Source organism: Morone saxatilis, unplaced genomic scaffold, assembly GCF_004916995.1.
Source record: "Morone saxatilis isolate NCDOM2014 unplaced genomic scaffold, NCSU_SB_2.0 Contig7, whole genome shotgun sequence".
Taxonomy (NCBI): Eukaryota; Metazoa; Chordata; class Actinopteri; family Moronidae; genus Morone; species Morone saxatilis.
This window is the reverse complement of record NW_023340246.1, coordinates 19,711,447-19,729,167: the sequence shown is the minus strand read 5'-3', so window position 1 is coordinate 19,729,167 and position 17,721 is coordinate 19,711,447. Positions and strand designations below refer to the sequence as shown.

At 38.3% G+C, this 17,721-nt stretch overlaps 1 protein-coding gene across 1 annotated transcript; it reads right to left on the bottom strand.

The window, feature by feature from the left end:
• Window positions 1–2,830: 2,830 nt before the first annotated feature.
• On the bottom strand, window positions 2,831–17,721 carry mpv17 (mitochondrial inner membrane protein MPV17). The gene is made up of 8 exons (XM_035679214.1): window positions 17,627–17,721; window positions 16,858–16,938; window positions 13,584–13,699; window positions 12,244–12,336; window positions 9,626–9,721; window positions 5,679–5,711; window positions 5,475–5,527; window positions 2,831–4,535 (listed from the first exon to the last, which is right to left on the bottom strand). Exons 2-8 carry the CDS (start codon window positions 16,928–16,930, stop codon window positions 4,466–4,468), a joined length of 534 nt encoding a protein of 177 aa, XP_035535107.1. The 5' UTR covers window positions 16,931–16,938; window positions 17,627–17,721; the 3' UTR covers window positions 2,831–4,465.

The window sequence follows — 17,721 nt, the reverse complement described above, 5'->3', positions numbered from 1 at the left end:
GTCCTGCAAGTAAAAGGTGTTTATTAAGGTGGCATCCAGACACTTTATGACACAGACAGTTACACAACCAAACTGACATTAAACACCATTTTTGTTGCCCTTTTTTTGGACTGATGTAAATCTTTGTGGTAAATTTACTTCCTCACATGTATGAATGAGAGAACATAGTAAAGGCAAACTGCTTTAGGCTGAGAGAGAAAGAAGTAATGATTTTGAATTTTATTTCCACTGTAGCCTGTCAATAATTGGCTCTGGGTAATGATGACCTGTCTATTTATAGGTTTAAACTACATGATTTTTATATTATACACATGTCAATCACACAGGTAACTTAAATAGAATAAATAAGCACTTTTTTTTTTAACTGTTTAGAAGTTTAAACTTGACTAAAAAGCACAAAAATGACTAAATGCATCTTCTATATTAGCAGCAAAGACTGTATACATCTGAAGGTCCCAGGCTGACGATGATCTGCATGCACCGTTGTTTTTCCACCTTTTATGTTCTCGCTTGCACACATTCGTTAAATTCAACTTAAACTAAAAAACGAGAGTAAAAAAGGAGAGAAGCTGCAGTACTCACTTTATTCTCTGCAGGTGCTGCAGCTGAACTTTGTGGTCGGCCGGTGGGATCTCTCAGGGCGGAGCAGAGTCTGAAAAGTCCCTGTGAGCGGCGACTGGAGAGGACGGAGGGTTTTATACATCCAGCCTGCTCCTTTGACGTCAATGCAAGCTCAGAGACCGGTTTGGAAACTGGACAACTATCGAGACGACAAGGCAACATAGTCCCGGGGGACAGCTGGGGGATGCTGCGATCCATATGAACACAAAGGGGGGGCACATTTCCAGGTTCATATGAGGGTTGGGATGAGGGACCTCCCAGGGGTACATGAGGAGGATATAGGGGCCTCTGAAGGGGCTCCAGGGGGGTCCCTTGTGATTCCTTGAGAAAGTTCAGCTTTAGGTTTGCAGGGATCATAACTTGATGTGTAACCTCTGTGTATTTCAACTCTCTTCTATCATATTTATGTTTTTAGATGGTTTTTATGAATATGAATGAATGATTTGTGTTATATGTATTCACACTTGCTTCCATCAAATTGTCCCTCTGGACTGATGAGGTATTCTGGTAAATCCTACTCTGTTTCACAGTCAACATAACAGGTTTAACTTTAGAGTTTGTGCCTGTAGATCCTTTAAAGCCAAAGTGATGAAACAAGAGGAAAATGACAATAAATAGGCGTTAATATTCTTTTTACCTCAATATGAGCTAATTAAAGGCAAGGTTAGATCTTATCACTTCCATCCAGAATCCAATCAATCAATAATTTAAAACACTGGAGTTTTTGCTGTAGAGGAAAGTCTCTTTAAAGCCTTACAGTGACTGAATCTCTTCGCTGTCCGTGGTCCTGATCTGACTGTTTAAAGGCTCTACTGGTCGGACACATAACACAAATAACAATATATATTTTATGCTGATTAGACCAGAGTTTCTGATGCTTTTTCATAAGTTAGACACTAGACAACTGACCCCCCCAGGAAGCCACATAGGTGGACTGTAGTTGTCGATTTAGAGATGAAGTGTAAAACTACACTCTCTGTGTTCTGTATGAGGGGAGATAACAGAAGTAAAATTACAAGAACCTTTCTGTACATTCTCTGATTGAGAAGATTATGGGTGAATTTTAATACCAGGAATATCCTCAAGCACTTGGCAAACGTACACAACCACTAATATATTAACTATTTTACATAAATGCTCTTAAAAAAAAGGTCCAGTGTGTAACATTTAAGTGGATCTATTGGCAGAAATTTAATGTAATATTGAAAGGTACACACATACTGGGTCTAGATAGGGTCTTTCGTGAGATGAACAGCCCGTTCTCATTCCCAGGTTGTCAAATACAAATGCGAGCAGTCTTCAGTTAGTTGCAATCTCGAAGTTCACAGCTAGATGCGATGAGTTTTCTGTATTTTGGTTTAGAAGTTGGTGTTTAAATAATTTAGTGTGGGGTCATTTGGTCATTTTGCCAGGGCCCTGTTAATCAACTCACTCAATAAAACCACACACACACTTATGGCAAAGGGTGTTAAAGTCATAAGAAATATTAACAAAGGTTTTCTCCCATATTTTAACATTAAATGCTCATGAGGTATATTCACATAGTTAAGACCAAATGCAGTTAGTTTAAGTTTATTCTGTTATTATTTGAGAAGAATCAATTATCTTTTTGTTTCAAACAAAAAAATACATGCTTTAGTGTCCAATGGTGGCCTTTTCATGACCCTTTTGCCCTGGCAAGAGCAGAATTCAGAGGGAGAAACTCAACATTTATGGATGTACAAAAATCAGCACACATAATCAGTAGATTCTCACTAAGAAATATTAGTATGATTACCTGAGCTCAAAAAGCCATTTAAACATTCAGTCTGTGCTGAACACTGAACATTTTAAACACCGATGTCAGCTCCATCCTGCCTCATGTAAAGGTGAGAGTGCTAACAAAGATATGTACTGTATCTTCATTTAATTACCTGGATTTAAAAACACAGCAAGCCTTGGTGCTGAATCAAGAAATGGATTCCAGCTTTCTGGGGAGAGGCTCATATACCTCGGGGGAAGAGGCTATTTGGCGGATTTTCAATGGATTCGTCAGACGTTTTCCGCTTGCTTTTCCCCGATATAGCCCAAGAGTGTTTGTGTGGAAAAAATGTGCGCAGTTAATTTGGTTGACAGCCGAGCTCAGCAGCCTCCACATCTCCCTCCAAACAAACCCCACCCAGCCAAAGCTAGGTTGGTTCACAAAAGTTAGCGAGGTCAAACGCACCACTGACATCACCTCGGGTAAAACTTTATTGTCTCATATGCCAGACGGCCTTTGTTATTACAAATGTGCACATTCTGAGTATAAAGATTATTATGTACATTGAAGAATAAAGGAAAAATCCAAACGGAGATTGTCGACGCACCAATGGTCACCTGGGTATATTTTGTTGTTTAATTATTGTACAATGCAGTTTGACTTGATAATTCAACAGTTCTGACTGTTTGAAGGAATAGTTTGATTTGTTATCGAGAGTTATATGAAACCACTCTCAAGTCCAGATGGTAAATATGAAGGTAAACCCAGCAGCAAGTTATATAGCTGAGCACACAGAGTGGAACAGCTCTGTCCAAAGGTAACAACATCCACCAAGAAGCACCTCTGAAACTCACTAATTAACACTTTATATCTTGTTTAATCCGTACAAAGTGTGTGAATGACAAGGTGCAGCCTTAGAGGGGTTACAGACTATTTCTTGGCCAGGTCAAAAATCGGTCCAGCACACTCCTTAAACACACACACTTTGGTTTTTGGAACGATTCAAACAAACAAGATATAACATGTTAATATTTGGATTTTACTACCTTCAGATGAGCCATTCATTACTACTAATACTATTACCCTCCCCAGTAACTAGTAGTGTAACTTATAATGTAATAATATTACAGTTTGAAATAAGTTATGAGTAATAAATCATCAAAAATGTTTCTCCCCTTTCCAGTCTTTATGCTAAGCTAAGCTAACCTGTTAGTGACTGTAGCCTTATATTCACTGTACACATGAGAGTGGCTTCATCTAACTCACAAATAAGCATATCTCCCAAAAAAACTATTCTTTCAACATTACGTCAACAAGCACATCTTTCCAGAGCCATGACTGACAAACAAATGAGGCCAGTTACTGCCCAAACAGAAGCCTCAATATACCACAATGCATTGCATCCTGCAGCTGAAAGAGACCCCTGTAAAGAGTGTTTGCTTTCTTATCACTAACTTTATGTACATTAATGACAGAAATCTAAAAAAAACATTTGCTTGCCTTTCCAAGAGGATTGTTAGAAAGGCATTTTGGGAAATGTAGGAAAACAGTTGCTGAAGCAGAAGTGCAGATATGAGGTGAAATAAATAAACCAAATATGTAAATTACAATGAATTATTACTGAGAACCTGAGGTGGAAATTTCCTTCATAATAAGAGTAAACATGCTACCATTAACCTATAAAAATGTATGCTTCACGACAATTATTTAAAGTGATTAACAATACATTAAATGATTAGAAAAGTTTCCTTTGCAACCAGTAGGTGTTAATGTATGAGTGTTTGTGCGTATGTGTGGCTACACTGCGGCACCCCTGCCAAATCCTATTTCCATAAATAACTAACTTTCACAGACATTTCTGCAAACGCAAGTTTGACTTTCAAGTGTGAATTTGTCATTCAGAGTAGACAAGCACTTTCTCCCGACCTTTATGAGTGACTCAGTCACAGTTTTACACATTGGAAATATCAGAAGACTAAGTAGCATAAAGTAAGTTAGACCAGAACGGCCCATGTCACACACACACACACTACAAATGAGTGTAAAATCATCATCATCATCATCATCATCATCATCAACACAGGCCAGACTTGTGATCATCGGTCACATCTTATTGGCCTTCCAGGTCAGGTAGGAGTTCCAGCCAACAGCAACAACCTGGACGACCGCCAACCTACAAGCAGGACGACATTTTATGTGTTTAATCTGGAGAGTGTCTCAAATATAACGCTATTAAAAGACATTTATAATTCTAGTTCTTGAGACATTTAAGAGATTTTCACAATTGAAACAGTGCAAGACTTTCAGATTTGCAACACACATGCCTCTAGGCCGCGTCACAGTAACCTGAATCTGATTTATGAGCTCATATGTGACTCAAATATGATGGTTTTTTTACGACAGTGTGAACCGCACAAATCACATGGAATCTGATTTCAATTCGGATTCAGGCCACTTTCATATGTGGTCCAAATCATATTCAGGTTTGATCTGTTGCAATGTGACCTCAGTGTGAACAGTCATATCAGAATTCATACAGTCACAACGTCGCTCTACATTCGACATTCGCCACTTCAGGACCAATAATCTGTTCACACTGGAAACGGATATGGGCAGATCTGAGCAATAACTCATTTATTATAGTTTATATATTATATTTTCCTCTAAAACTGACCTCCACATTTAACCAGAGATGGCTGAAACATTCATTCCTGCCTATGATTCTCAACTCAAACAGGTAGTGTGGGATGTTGGCCATGGGGGTTATGCAATATGTCCCCATTGTCAGAAGGTGTGTATGTATACAAACAGTTAAATAGAAGCTGTGGGTTGTTGAGATGTCGACGTTTGTTCTTTTACTATACAGGTATGTGGGTTTTTTCTCCAAACCTAATTTCCCTACATTAAAAGTACATCATCATCCTGTCCTAAAATCATTTTCAGCCACATTAAACCCCCGAAAGGCTTTGAGACAGTATCAGGCTTTTCAACATTTCCTCTGAGGCTGAACAGATACTCAGTTTACCCAATTTAGATTCTCATTCTTTGCACAAACCTTACATGTGATCAATACAGCTGAGTGTTTGTATACTAATAAACCATAAACTCTGACCTGTGGTGGAGAGGAATGAAGTAGAAATTGGCGATCTGGACTGGCGGCCATAGCTGAAACAGATTAACATTCAGGGGACGATTTACTCATTTGAGGTCAAGTGAAAATTAATATCAATCAATAGGTTCATTTTAACACAATGTATAGATCTTTACTTAATAAACAGATGTCAATAAAATGGTAAACAATACAGGGAAAACTTACATAGTAATTTGAGATCAGGGCATCCGTGTAGTCCTGTGAACAAGGTTAAAACACAGTTATTATCTATCTATCCATCTATCCATCCATCCATCCATCCATCTATCTATCTATCCATCCATCTTTGATGTCACAGTCACCTGTCAACCACTCACAGTACACTTAGGGAATGCATTAGTAAACATGACGTTACTTCAGTAAAAGTTGCTCTCTTTAAATTAAGCTCTAAAATGCAGATTCCACCTTGGAAGAATAAGATAATAATAACATAAATGTTAAAGTTTACCATTCATTTGGGGACATTTCAGTGTCTACTGCATTGCAGGATAAAAGCAACACATACCGACACAAATGATACAAATATTTTGGTGTTTCTTTAAAAGATATTTAACATCTTTAAAAGAAACTTCTGGCCTCCTACTCAGGTAGCATCAGGTTCAGCCCTCCAACATTTTCCATCACTGAACAGTGGAAACAGCCGGTGGGGGGACGAAGTGAGAAATGGTGATGTGGTGAAACTCCAGTTGGTGAGGAGTTTCATTCCAAAACAACGCAGGATGGATGTTTTATAGCCCAAAAATATCAGCAGCAGGCCAAGTAACTGTTGAGTAACTGTTAATGATCCACACCTCTTATAGAGACAGTATATTGGAGACATTTTGAGGTATGAGAGGATAAATCTTTACGATAATTGATAAGTTTACTTAAAGATCCAGTGTGTAGGATCTAGTGGCATCCAGAGGAGGAGTTGCTCGGAAATCTCCTTGTTTCAGCTTCCACTTCTAAGCGCAAAGGAGAAACTACGGTGGCTAGTGAATGCTCGAAAACATGAACCCCCCCATCTAGAGCCAGTGTTTGGTTTGTCCCTTCTGGGCTGCTGTATAAACATGGCGGCCTACATGTTAATGTGGCGCAATAAATATTGGAAAATGTGCCGATATTGCTGTGAAAATAATCACAGAAATGTGGCTAAATAAGTGAAAATGTGTGTTATCTAGTTTTTTAAGACAAACATGTATATTATTTTTTGCTAAATGATGAAACAAACATTTAAACTCCACAGTAAATATGAAAAGTGTGTGTCGTTTATACACATACAACTTCCCCTCTCTCTCTCTCACACACACACACACACACACAAACACACAAACACACACAAAATCGAACCCAAAAAAATTCCCTGTCGTCTATTTAAAGGTCACCTCAACATGTCTCGACGTATAAAAACAACAAGCCAATGTTCCAGTTACAATCTTTTTTTTTTTTCTGGTTGATTTTGTTTTTCAGGGTGAAACAGTTTTTCTAATTATGGTCAAACAAGGTACTTCACCACCTGAGGTGAAATTACCACCGCTGATCGCTGCGTCAGAGACACGTCAGGATCCTTCCTCCCACACTCTGGAGAGGATGGGATCGGTTCTCCGCTCTTTCGGGGGTTTCTAAGCTGGTTGAATAGTTTTTTTTCCACAGTTAGTTTACAAGAAATGAACACGCTTCAGTGTCTGATATGATCAGGAAGACGTGTGACAAAGTTTTAATGATATATTTTTTGTTTTCCTACAACTGTCTCACCACAACCTGCAATTTATTTTATTTTATTTCCAAAGCTGTGTCCCAATATTGTTCTACAATCCTAATTCTAACCAGACTGTGAGCATGTAGTGTGTTTTAGGGCTTACTAACACTTTAGCATTACATTATCACTTCAGCAGCTGTTTATTTTCTCCATTCATTTCTAAATCGTTGGGTCTATTAAATGTCAAAAAGAGAGAAATGGCATCACATTCTTTCCATCGATTAATTGACAAATATTTTTTAATTTTCTCAGTGGAAAGCTGACCAAAAGGAAATAAAATGTCAGTATACATACTATATGACCTTTGACTGTGCTGTCGATGTCCACTATTGTCCCACAATGCAGTGCACAAAGAAATCAGAGGAGCTACACAAGACGTTTAAAGAAAATACTGATAAAGACAGCTTCAGGAACATCTAACTAAACAAAAAAGGAGGAGTTAAAGTGTGGAAAAACTGTAGATTTAAGTATTACATAAATACTAAAATACTTTGAATACTTGGGCACCAACTGTAAGAAAGTCTTTGACACAATTTATAGTCTTGGAAGAAAGACCCCTCATTTGTATGTTCTCCTCTACAATCAGTGAATTAAGGATTTAATCCAAACAAAGCAGATTTGGAACAGTGGAAACAGTGGAATAAGTTACAATGTAAAATTTTAAGTCTGGTGGCAAGTGATAGCGATATAAGAGCTGTTTTCTGCATCTTACTCTTTAACAAAGAGGTTTATCTCAGTAGAGATCTCCTCCATAATGTTGTCAGACATTTAGAATAACAAACTGAGCCAGTCAGTGGCAAAAACTAAAACTTTAACAGGTGCATTTTCCCCTGAGGATTAGCTTATGTTGCTGCCAGTGTAGCTTCCCATTTTCACATCTAACTTGGTGAATTAAGAGTTTATTTTGACCAAATCAGTTTTGATGATTGTTGGAAAGACTGTGGAAAAACTAAGATGGTTTTGGTGAGTTTCATTTAGTTTTTGTCCAATTTAAACAAGTTTTTTTTACCTGTGAGTTATCTGTGAGGTAAAATTCCTAGTTTTGTCAAGTGAGTCTGGTAGGCTGAGCTCCCATTCCTGCGCCTTCTAGTAGCAGTGAATTTGGTACATACAGTATATAACAACACACAACTTAGAACTAGGATGAAGTAGACACAATGCAAGCATCGGCTGGTGTTCAGGTTTTTGTGCTGTCGCAGATATAAAGACAGCGAACAGGTAAGTCTGAGTTCGACCTGCGTGGCTTTAACAATCAGAGTGGCTGTTCGGTTGACGGCTCCATTAATTTTCATCTCACATTTCCACAGTGCCAGGCCTCGTTGTAATGAGTGCATTTGTCATTTATTTTCTGTCCTTTCTGACATTTACCGGGGTTGGCCTTTCGGGGCCACGCGCCTCCTTTTGTAAATAATTGATGATGTCCAGCCGCATGTTGGGTAAGCAAGGCAGTGATGGACGTTTGAGCAGCTGGCACAAGATGACAGTTAGCTCTGACCTGGCATACAAATACACACACACACACACACACACACACACGTATATATATATATGAAGGTATGAGTCACTCCAGCTATTTCCACAGTCCCTCCCCGCCTCTCTGGTCTCTTCCTCCATCACAGGAAATGATTTCTAATAATAATGAGAGGTGAGTGTTGGAGGTCAGAGACTGTACCTACAAACTTCCTCTCTGTGTACTCTCATTTACCTGTTCTCGAGCCAGTTTTAAAGGACAAATATGTGTTTTTACAGGCTAAAAAGGAGCCAAAAATGACTTGATTTGTGAATACATGAACAATACATGAAGAAAAGAGTTCAATGGAAAAGACTTTTTGATGATCTATGTTATTACTCTTTATTTACCTTAACTTAAGTTTAAAACATTTCATTTTAATTTGCATTCATTTATTTTTCAGTGATGTTTGCTGCTCGTCCTTGTTGTGCCTTTAATTCAACATTCATAAATGAAAAATGAGCCGAGGACGCTGAACTTTTACCTCAAGTGTGAGATTATTGACCCAGAGTTTTTCAGGTTCAACTAACCTACATCATGATCTACGGTTTATTTTTAGTGGCGGAAGAAGGATTCATATCCTTTTACTTTAGTAAAAATACCACGCTGTAAAAATACTACACTCAAAGTAGAATTCAAAGCCTTATGTAAGTAAAAGTGTTAAAAATAGTATTGAGAGTGCAGTAAAATGGTCACTGTCAGTGTTTTACTATTATATTTGATGTTTTTGGATTAATATTACTGCTGCAATAAAGTGTATGTTGAATTTTACTGCTGTACACAACCTTCCCGCTGTGAGGACACAGAGGGGGCAACAGTGTCGGCGATTCACTGAGATATGGCGGCGAATTAAAGTGAACTCACCCTCTTGAGCTTGCCGATGTTCTCCTCCACCGTCAGTCCGTTCAGAGCTCCGGAGATAGAGAGAAAAGCTCCAAGGAAACCCGGAGCGAAGCACAACTACAAAGACACAGAAAGAAGAAAAGAGAGCAAACTTCAGCTGGGGAAGTGATTTCATTCGAACATCTGTGAGAAAACAAAGTGATAAACAACAGTTTATAGTAAATATAAGAACATCTAAACTGTTTAAGCTTTAAGTGACAACAGAAGATGTGAGATTATTTATTTATACTATATATTTATTCTATTATTATAGCTGTTTTTTGTTTTTATATGGAAAGCGTTTTTGGGAGATTTGTGAAAACTGTACATTTAATTATTAGATTTTTTTTAGACATTTTATTGAATATAACTTTAGGTCTTTAGATTCTCTTCTGAATTAAGAAAAAACAGGACTCGCCGTTCACAAGTGAGGCTACACTTCATACAGCATTTGAATTTATTTCTGTTTTAAAATTAAATATCTGATAAGAAGAAATCGTACGGGGCAACAGATTTAGTTTTACCCGCTGCCAATATCTGTGACCTGGCACTGTGACAGGTTATGTAAATGAGCAATAAATATTTAACTTTTGTTGTGATCTTAAATCAAATGCAACAAAAACTCTCATTTGAGGATAAGGACGAAGAATATAAACATTTTATGTGACTGTAGCCTCAGAATATGAAGGCTCTTTACTGTACGGTGGATTTTCTGCACTTTACGTTTATTTTACCCTCCGAGGACGCTCAGATAAAATCCCTGATCTCTGCTCAGCTGTTTACAGTGAAGTGAAACTGCTCCTCACGTATGAAACTTACATAAAAAAAGCAGCCACTTGCCCTCCATCTGTTATTCAGCTCTGACGCAGACCGACGCTGCAGCTGCATCACCTTAAATCTTTCAAGTCACCAAATGGCTCTTGAGTTATAACTGAAGCAGAGGGAGCGGCGTACAGTGCGACCAATAAACTATTCAAGCGTAGGACTGGACCCCTTTGCTCCGGTAAATATTTCAGTAAGGGGGGCGCACTGAAAGCTCTGAAGTCTTGTTCTGTGGTGGTTTTAGTTGAACCTGCAGTTGTTCTTTCTGCAGTTTGACCGATTCAAACACCAGAGGGCAGAGTGAAGAAAACTGCTGCTGCTTTTGTTTTTACATCTTCTGATTAGGAGTTACACAAAACAAAGCTGAATTATAGCTTTTACTGTCTTTGCATTTAATGATACAACTTTTACCTTATTATGTTTACTCAATATTAGTGATAAGTATTAGTCTGTCTCTCTCGGATACATTTATACAGTTGCATATTTTCTTCTCGTCTTAATCTTAAAATTACTTTATGTTGCCTTTTCTAAAGCACTTTGCACCTGTTAGGTTTGATTAATGCCACAAAAAGTTACTATTTTTACAGAGTAAATAAGTAAATCAATTGTTTAAATGAGCCTGTAGCTTGTGCATTAACAATCCTACAAGTTGATTCCATGTCACGCCTCAAGATGGGTCGAATAAATATTGAAATCTGTGTCATATTGTACAATATTTACATATGTACAATTGTAAAGGATGAGGAAAAACAAAACAGGAGCAGAAGGGAAGTGTTATCACCATTGTCATGACCATCATTATTAGTCATATTATTATTATCGTCATTACTATTCATTATTCATCTTTATTATGACTGTTCTCACCATCATCAATATCAGTCATATTTCTACTATTATATTTGTTACTGCTGTGTATCTCTCTCTCTCTAACCCCAACCGGTCGAGGCAGACGGCCGCCCACCTACAGCCGGGGTCTGCTCGAGGTTTGTGCCTCTTAAAAAGGACGTTTTTCCTTGCCCCTGTCGCCAAGTGCTTGCTCATGGTGGGAACTGTTGGGTCTCTGTCAATCATTGTATAAGGAGTACGGTCTACACCTGTGAGTTTGAGGTACATAATATAGACATGTTTCAGCAGTGGCATAACGTTGATTGTGTTCAGTCACATCAGTTGTTTTAGTTCAATTTGAACAACATTTCTGATATTGTCTGAATGACGCAGCCCGTCTCTGGACACTAGAGCTCTAAATTGACAGTTAATGGCCTTTTCCAATGGTACAATTTAAGACTAATCTTTTTTTAATTGATTAATTAAATCGATGAAGATTATCACATTTTTCTTAAGAGTGTCAGCTTTCATCTGGGACAGACCAGAACTGCACAGTGTGGAGTCTCATTAGCATCATGTATGGCATTAAAAATACAGTGCAACAGATTCAGTGAGTGAATTTAGGACAGACGTGTTCGGCTCTCACACTGTCCCTCACACTAACAGCTCAATAGCTTTGTTCCAATTCGGGTTTCCTCCTGTCAAGACGACAAAGTCTTTCAGCCTGATATGAGGAAATTGTATCTCTGTGGTCGGGATTCAGCCACTGTTGGCCACCATTAACGAGCTGAGGCTGAGCGGAAGACAGAAATACACTCACACACAGTAGTAGGGGTCAATCATTCAGCTTGTTTCCACTTGTTTGTTAACAGCCTTGTCTTTAGCCAACAACAACAGGTAGAAGAAGTAGAAGAGATGAAGACTACAGCAGGCGACTCAGATGTTTCTCTCACCTGATCAACCAGCATTTTCTTCATGGCAGCACTTTTAGTTCCTCCAACCACCAGCCTGTCCAAGACTTTGTACCAGGTGCCGATTACTGGACCCTTTGTTGTAAAACAAACAAAAAAAGCATGATGAATGCGGCTTCTTCTCTTTTATTATTCTTAAAACCTCCTCTGAAAAACTCATCGCACATTACACAAAAGAAAACTCAGTAAACATTAGTATCTGACTGCTGATTAACTGAATTAAACAACCAAACTTAAAGATCCCCTCCAGACATGCATTAAGACATATATACAGATAGTCTGCTTGGAAGAATAATGTGTGTCTGATATATTATTTAAGTTAAAAAAAGCTACTTATAATAGCTTAAAATTGCATCTACTTTTGCAGAAATGACAGAATCTATGAATACGATTTTCCTGTTGGACACAAGATGTCTCCTACTTCACTGTAAAGTCCATTCTCAGTGTTTGTGCATTGGTGGCTTCAAGTTTCTACATCCCACTTGTATAAGCTGCATATCAGCAGATAAGAGTGAAGATCAAACATCCAGCCGCAGGAACAAGAATAAACATGCTTTTGACAAGAGCAGGACTTTAATACATTATTAACGTGAGGAAGAACGATGTATGAAACAGTTGTGTCTTTCTAGATGAATGAGCAAACATGTCTTAGGTGTAACGCGACTCCTGCGTGTGTTTGAAGAGCTGCCCTTCGAGACAAGCGTCTATACGTCTCCTCCTCTCTATAATTCATAACGACGACGCAGCCGATTGGAGGAACGTAAAACGATTATGGAAATATAAATAAACTTCGTCTACGTCGTGGTGATGACTTTAGAGGCGAATTGTGCGGCTGTCACAACAAGTGATGGGTGGAACAAAAGGCATGAGGAAACACTGTAACATGGATAATCACCCACACACACAGTTTAAATGGTCACTTAGAGATGTACAAATATGATTTTTGATGACATTGAATGTAACGTTTAACACGAATATCCTAATGTTTCTCACGTTAAATAGCCGAATAGACATAAAAAGCGAAGATTTTAAGGGAGTAATCATACTGTATCTGCTGTATCCTTTCATTTCAGTATTCAGTATAACACTGGAAGCTTTATTTAGGCAATAAATCAGTCAATAATTAAAGGTAATTTTGCTTATTATCCTTCAAATTTAAGTCATTTTCATGGTGTTGCTGCTGTGAGTAGGCACCAAGACTGTTTTCCTTTGTTTGGTGAATATTTGGACAAATATGGTAGAAATAAGATCCAGCAAATCACCACACAACTTGCCACACTTAAACAGACATATATAAGAAGAGCCCAGAGGACACTACTCACCACGAAGAAGAAACCAATACTCATCATCTTGGCCGTCCGCCGCACGTTGTGATGAGCCAATCCTCTTCTCTCAATCAGCTGTTGGGAGATGACATCACCGACACCCACTAAAGACCCTGGAGGACAAACAGGAGACAGACAGTGTGTGACAGAGGTGACATTATTCCTGTGGATGACTGTACAAACAAGGATGATATTTCACTGCAGCTACAACAGACTTTAGTATTGTACATTATATCATAAATAGACTGTAAATACAGGCAGCCAAGTGGGGAAACGTCAGTCGCGGTGTTTATTTTGACGCCTCATAGCAGTGACAGTAAAAGATAGCATTGTGTTTGATTTAGGTGAGCTAGTTTAAAGGGCCCTGGTGTTGTGCATGCTGTCACACAGTCGTGGTTAGGGGTTAGGCAGTGGTGTAGTGCGGAGTCAGTCAGTCAGTAGTGAATGAGTGGATGGAGTAAGGAATGAGGAATACTTCACTGAAAATGCATCATTATGTAGTTGTCTGTGGGCCAGTATTGATTCTTCTGTGTTCATTTCCTAATGATCTTTACTGTTGTCACTGTTTATAACATTTGTCCTTCAGGGGACAGAGTCTACCCACTACACCATATTGTTTTACTGGGTTAATGTTGGGTTACTGGGCCACTTGGTGGAGCACTGTTGATGAAATATGTTTCACTTGTGCATTTATTATTCTGACAAGTCCGAATGTCTGCTGTGGAAATAAAAGCATATTCAGCACAATGTCTCCAATCAGCTTATTCACATTTAGTGTGCCATCCCAGAACATAAAGGCATTGTTGCTGTTGAGACCAGTTGCAGGCTTTTGTTGATGGGAGTCTCCTACAACTGTGGTTTTAACGCGTTTAAAGCTGCAATAATAAGAACTCTGCCACAAGCTTACAGACACACAGCAATGATATAATGTCACTAAAGCAAACATCCTTTATGAATCCAGCAGACACAGAACATAAGCATTCATTTGGAGTCGTGTCCTTTTAGCTCTGGTTTGGTCTCCTGAGGGAAATATCTGACTCTCTGTTCACCAGCGAGCTGCTGCTGCTGCTGCTGGACACCAGGGCGATGAGTGTGAAAGTGTGCTGTGAAATCAAACCTCAAGTCTACTTGGTGCACCAAACAAAACCAAAACTGTGAATTTAACTCACTTTAAGATAACATTTAGTGTACATTTACCCGTTCAACTGGTGGAAAAAGCTCTCAACTCCACATAATGTCACTGACTGCAGGTCACATACAGCCCAACAGTTACAACCGTCTGATTCCAGCTGGCGACCTTTGTTACATGTTATACCCCTCTCACTCCCCCATTTCCTGTCCCTATCCAATAAAAGGCAGAAAATGCCCCAAAAATAATCTTTTAAAAAAACTCACAAACAAAATGTTGACAGCAGAGTGTAATAATACAGACTGAGCTGAACAAGAGCTAACCTTTCCTTAAAATGTCAGAGGGGAACTAATAAAGGTAGTTAGGCTGACAAGGTGGACACACACACACACACACACACACACACACACTGGCCCAAGAGAAAATGTCACTTGTTCACCTTGAGAGCAATAAACACAAGTGTCACTTTGACTCACACACCCTGATTGGCACTAGAGCACTAAGAGAGAAGACTGACTGGACTTCAGTCAAACCTCACGCATCATAAAAGTCGCCCCAGTTTTTACATTTCTGATATAAATGTATAGTAACACTATTAGATAACGCTAGATTCAAGGTAATGTTAGATAACTCAGAACGTTTCACCCTTGTTGTAATAAAATGTCATTTAGTTTGTTGATTTAGTCAGTTGAACTCTTTCAATGACATGTCTATTCTAATTTGAGGAGAGATGTGGCCGATTCATTACAATACAGCCTCGAGTTTTGCTGGAAAAAAAACATCCAAATGTTACAAAAAGTAGTCGTATTCACAAACCACCCAAAATGTTTTACCTTTAAAACAGGAAAAAAAGTAGCTTAATTAGTGTGAATTTCAGCATTCGGGGCTTTTTCTGCAGTTTTCAAAGTGAAACTGTATTTAAACTTTTGTTTTTTAATTCTTAAACTGATTTAAATATAAGATGCAAGGACTGAAACGCTGTGGTGGAAGAAGTACTCTGATCCTTTGCTTAAGTAAAAGTAGAAATACTTTAGTTTTTATTTAAGAGCATTTTAACGCTGTAGAATTCAAGTGCCAGAACAGGTTTATATATATATCTAAAGTGAAAGTGTCAAATAACAAAGACGGATAAAGTGGCATAAAATGGAAATACTGAAGTTAAGTATCAATATAAGTTAAAAAATGTACTTGAGTACTTAATTACACTCCACTAGTGCTGATAATGTCTTACAGTGTTTCCATTATTCAGAGACACTCACATGCTTCAAACTACTGCTGAGCATTGTCTCCATCTAGTGGTGGTTAAACTGTACTACACAGGCTCAGGCTACAGTACTGGATATTTAGATTATAGATTATAGATTATAGACACATGAACATTAAACTGTTGCTCAGATATTTAGATATTAGAAGAAGAGTTAAATCTTGCAGTAATAACATGTACAGATGTAGTCACCACATTTAGTAGACAAAAGAGTTCATGAAGGGTCAAAGGTCATAATTTTGCTCACAGGTTGTTTGGGAAACTGGCTGAACTATTAATCGGCTTCCTTTGATTTCTCCTGATCAGTAGTGCTGCAACAATCACTTACATCATCGATACATCTATTTATTATTTGTTTTTCTTATTCATTGATTCATTATTCACTCTTCTTACAGTTCTTAAAGTTACTGTAGGGTTGCTTTATGATTATAGCATCTTAATAAATGATTCTGATGACAAAACTTTATCTATATAGTGACTTTATTGACAAAGCTCACAAGTTAACAGCTATAATCACTTATTTTACCTTACCAACAGAATAAAAATCCAAAGGGTTTCATTTATTTAGGAAAAGCTATTACGTCCTGAAATTTGAAGGGCTTCTATTTCATTTATATATTACATTTACATTAATATTGATTACGTTTGTTCGTTGCAGGTTGCATGATCTTGGTGAATCAGTTCAAAGACCTTTCTCTCTGTTGACTCACAAACTGAGATCTGGAGCAAAGGTCATGAAACATTTGAACATTTTAACCCCCCCCCTCCCTTCCTGTTTTTGTCATCACTCACTCTCACTTTATCTGAACCAAAAAGTGAGTTTAAGTGAGTTTCTGCATCTCTTAATTCATCTGTGTTGTGAAAGAGTTCCACCCTACCAGCGGTCACTATCTGCACTGTCCAGGGGTATCTGGTCATCAGTGCTTGGTAGGCTCTCCACAGGCCTGCCATTGTCCCACCTAGGCAGAAAAAAAAAGAAAAAGAAAGGTAACCACAAAGGGACACTGCAAAAACGTGACTTTACCACAAACCTACCCCGCCCACCTGCAAGGCAATGTGACTCAAATCAAGCGACCCCTCTAATCAGCGGCGTTATAGTGTCCATTAGTTTAAGCAGTCTGCAGGAGGAAGCTTGTTCTGTTTAAAAACGAACCTTTCTGCACATCACATCTGTTAACAGACAGATTCTGACTCATTTGGCAAAGGGCAACAGTTAGCTGAGCATTACGCAACACTTTTAGTGGATTTTAAAACTCCAATGGATTAGAAAGCGAAAGAGTTATTATATAAAGTATTAAAACAAAAAAATGTAAGTATGTATTGTGAATTCTCTCAACGCCGAATTAAAGAGTGGCTTCCAATAATATAACCAGAAATATAAACCAGGTCCTGACCGAAACGCACATTTACAAACAGCCAAGAAAACTTTAAACTTTCAAGTTTTTTAAATGAGGTTTGGTCTCATTCTGGCTAAGCTAACAAAATAACTTCTAACGTTGTTTACGGAGAGTTTCTTTATGTTTCTTTACCTGTAAACCGACTGAGCTGCTACATAACGTTACTCCAACACAAATGTCATCATATGCAACCTTAATAATGAATAATACTCACAATATTACAGTTAAAGTGAGTTAAATGTGGACAAACCTGTGTGATGAGCCCGGCTCCACTGTGTGAGCTGCTGCTGATGCCTTCACGTCCCTGCCCCGGCTCAGAATTTTAGGTTCCACATTTCTTTCAGG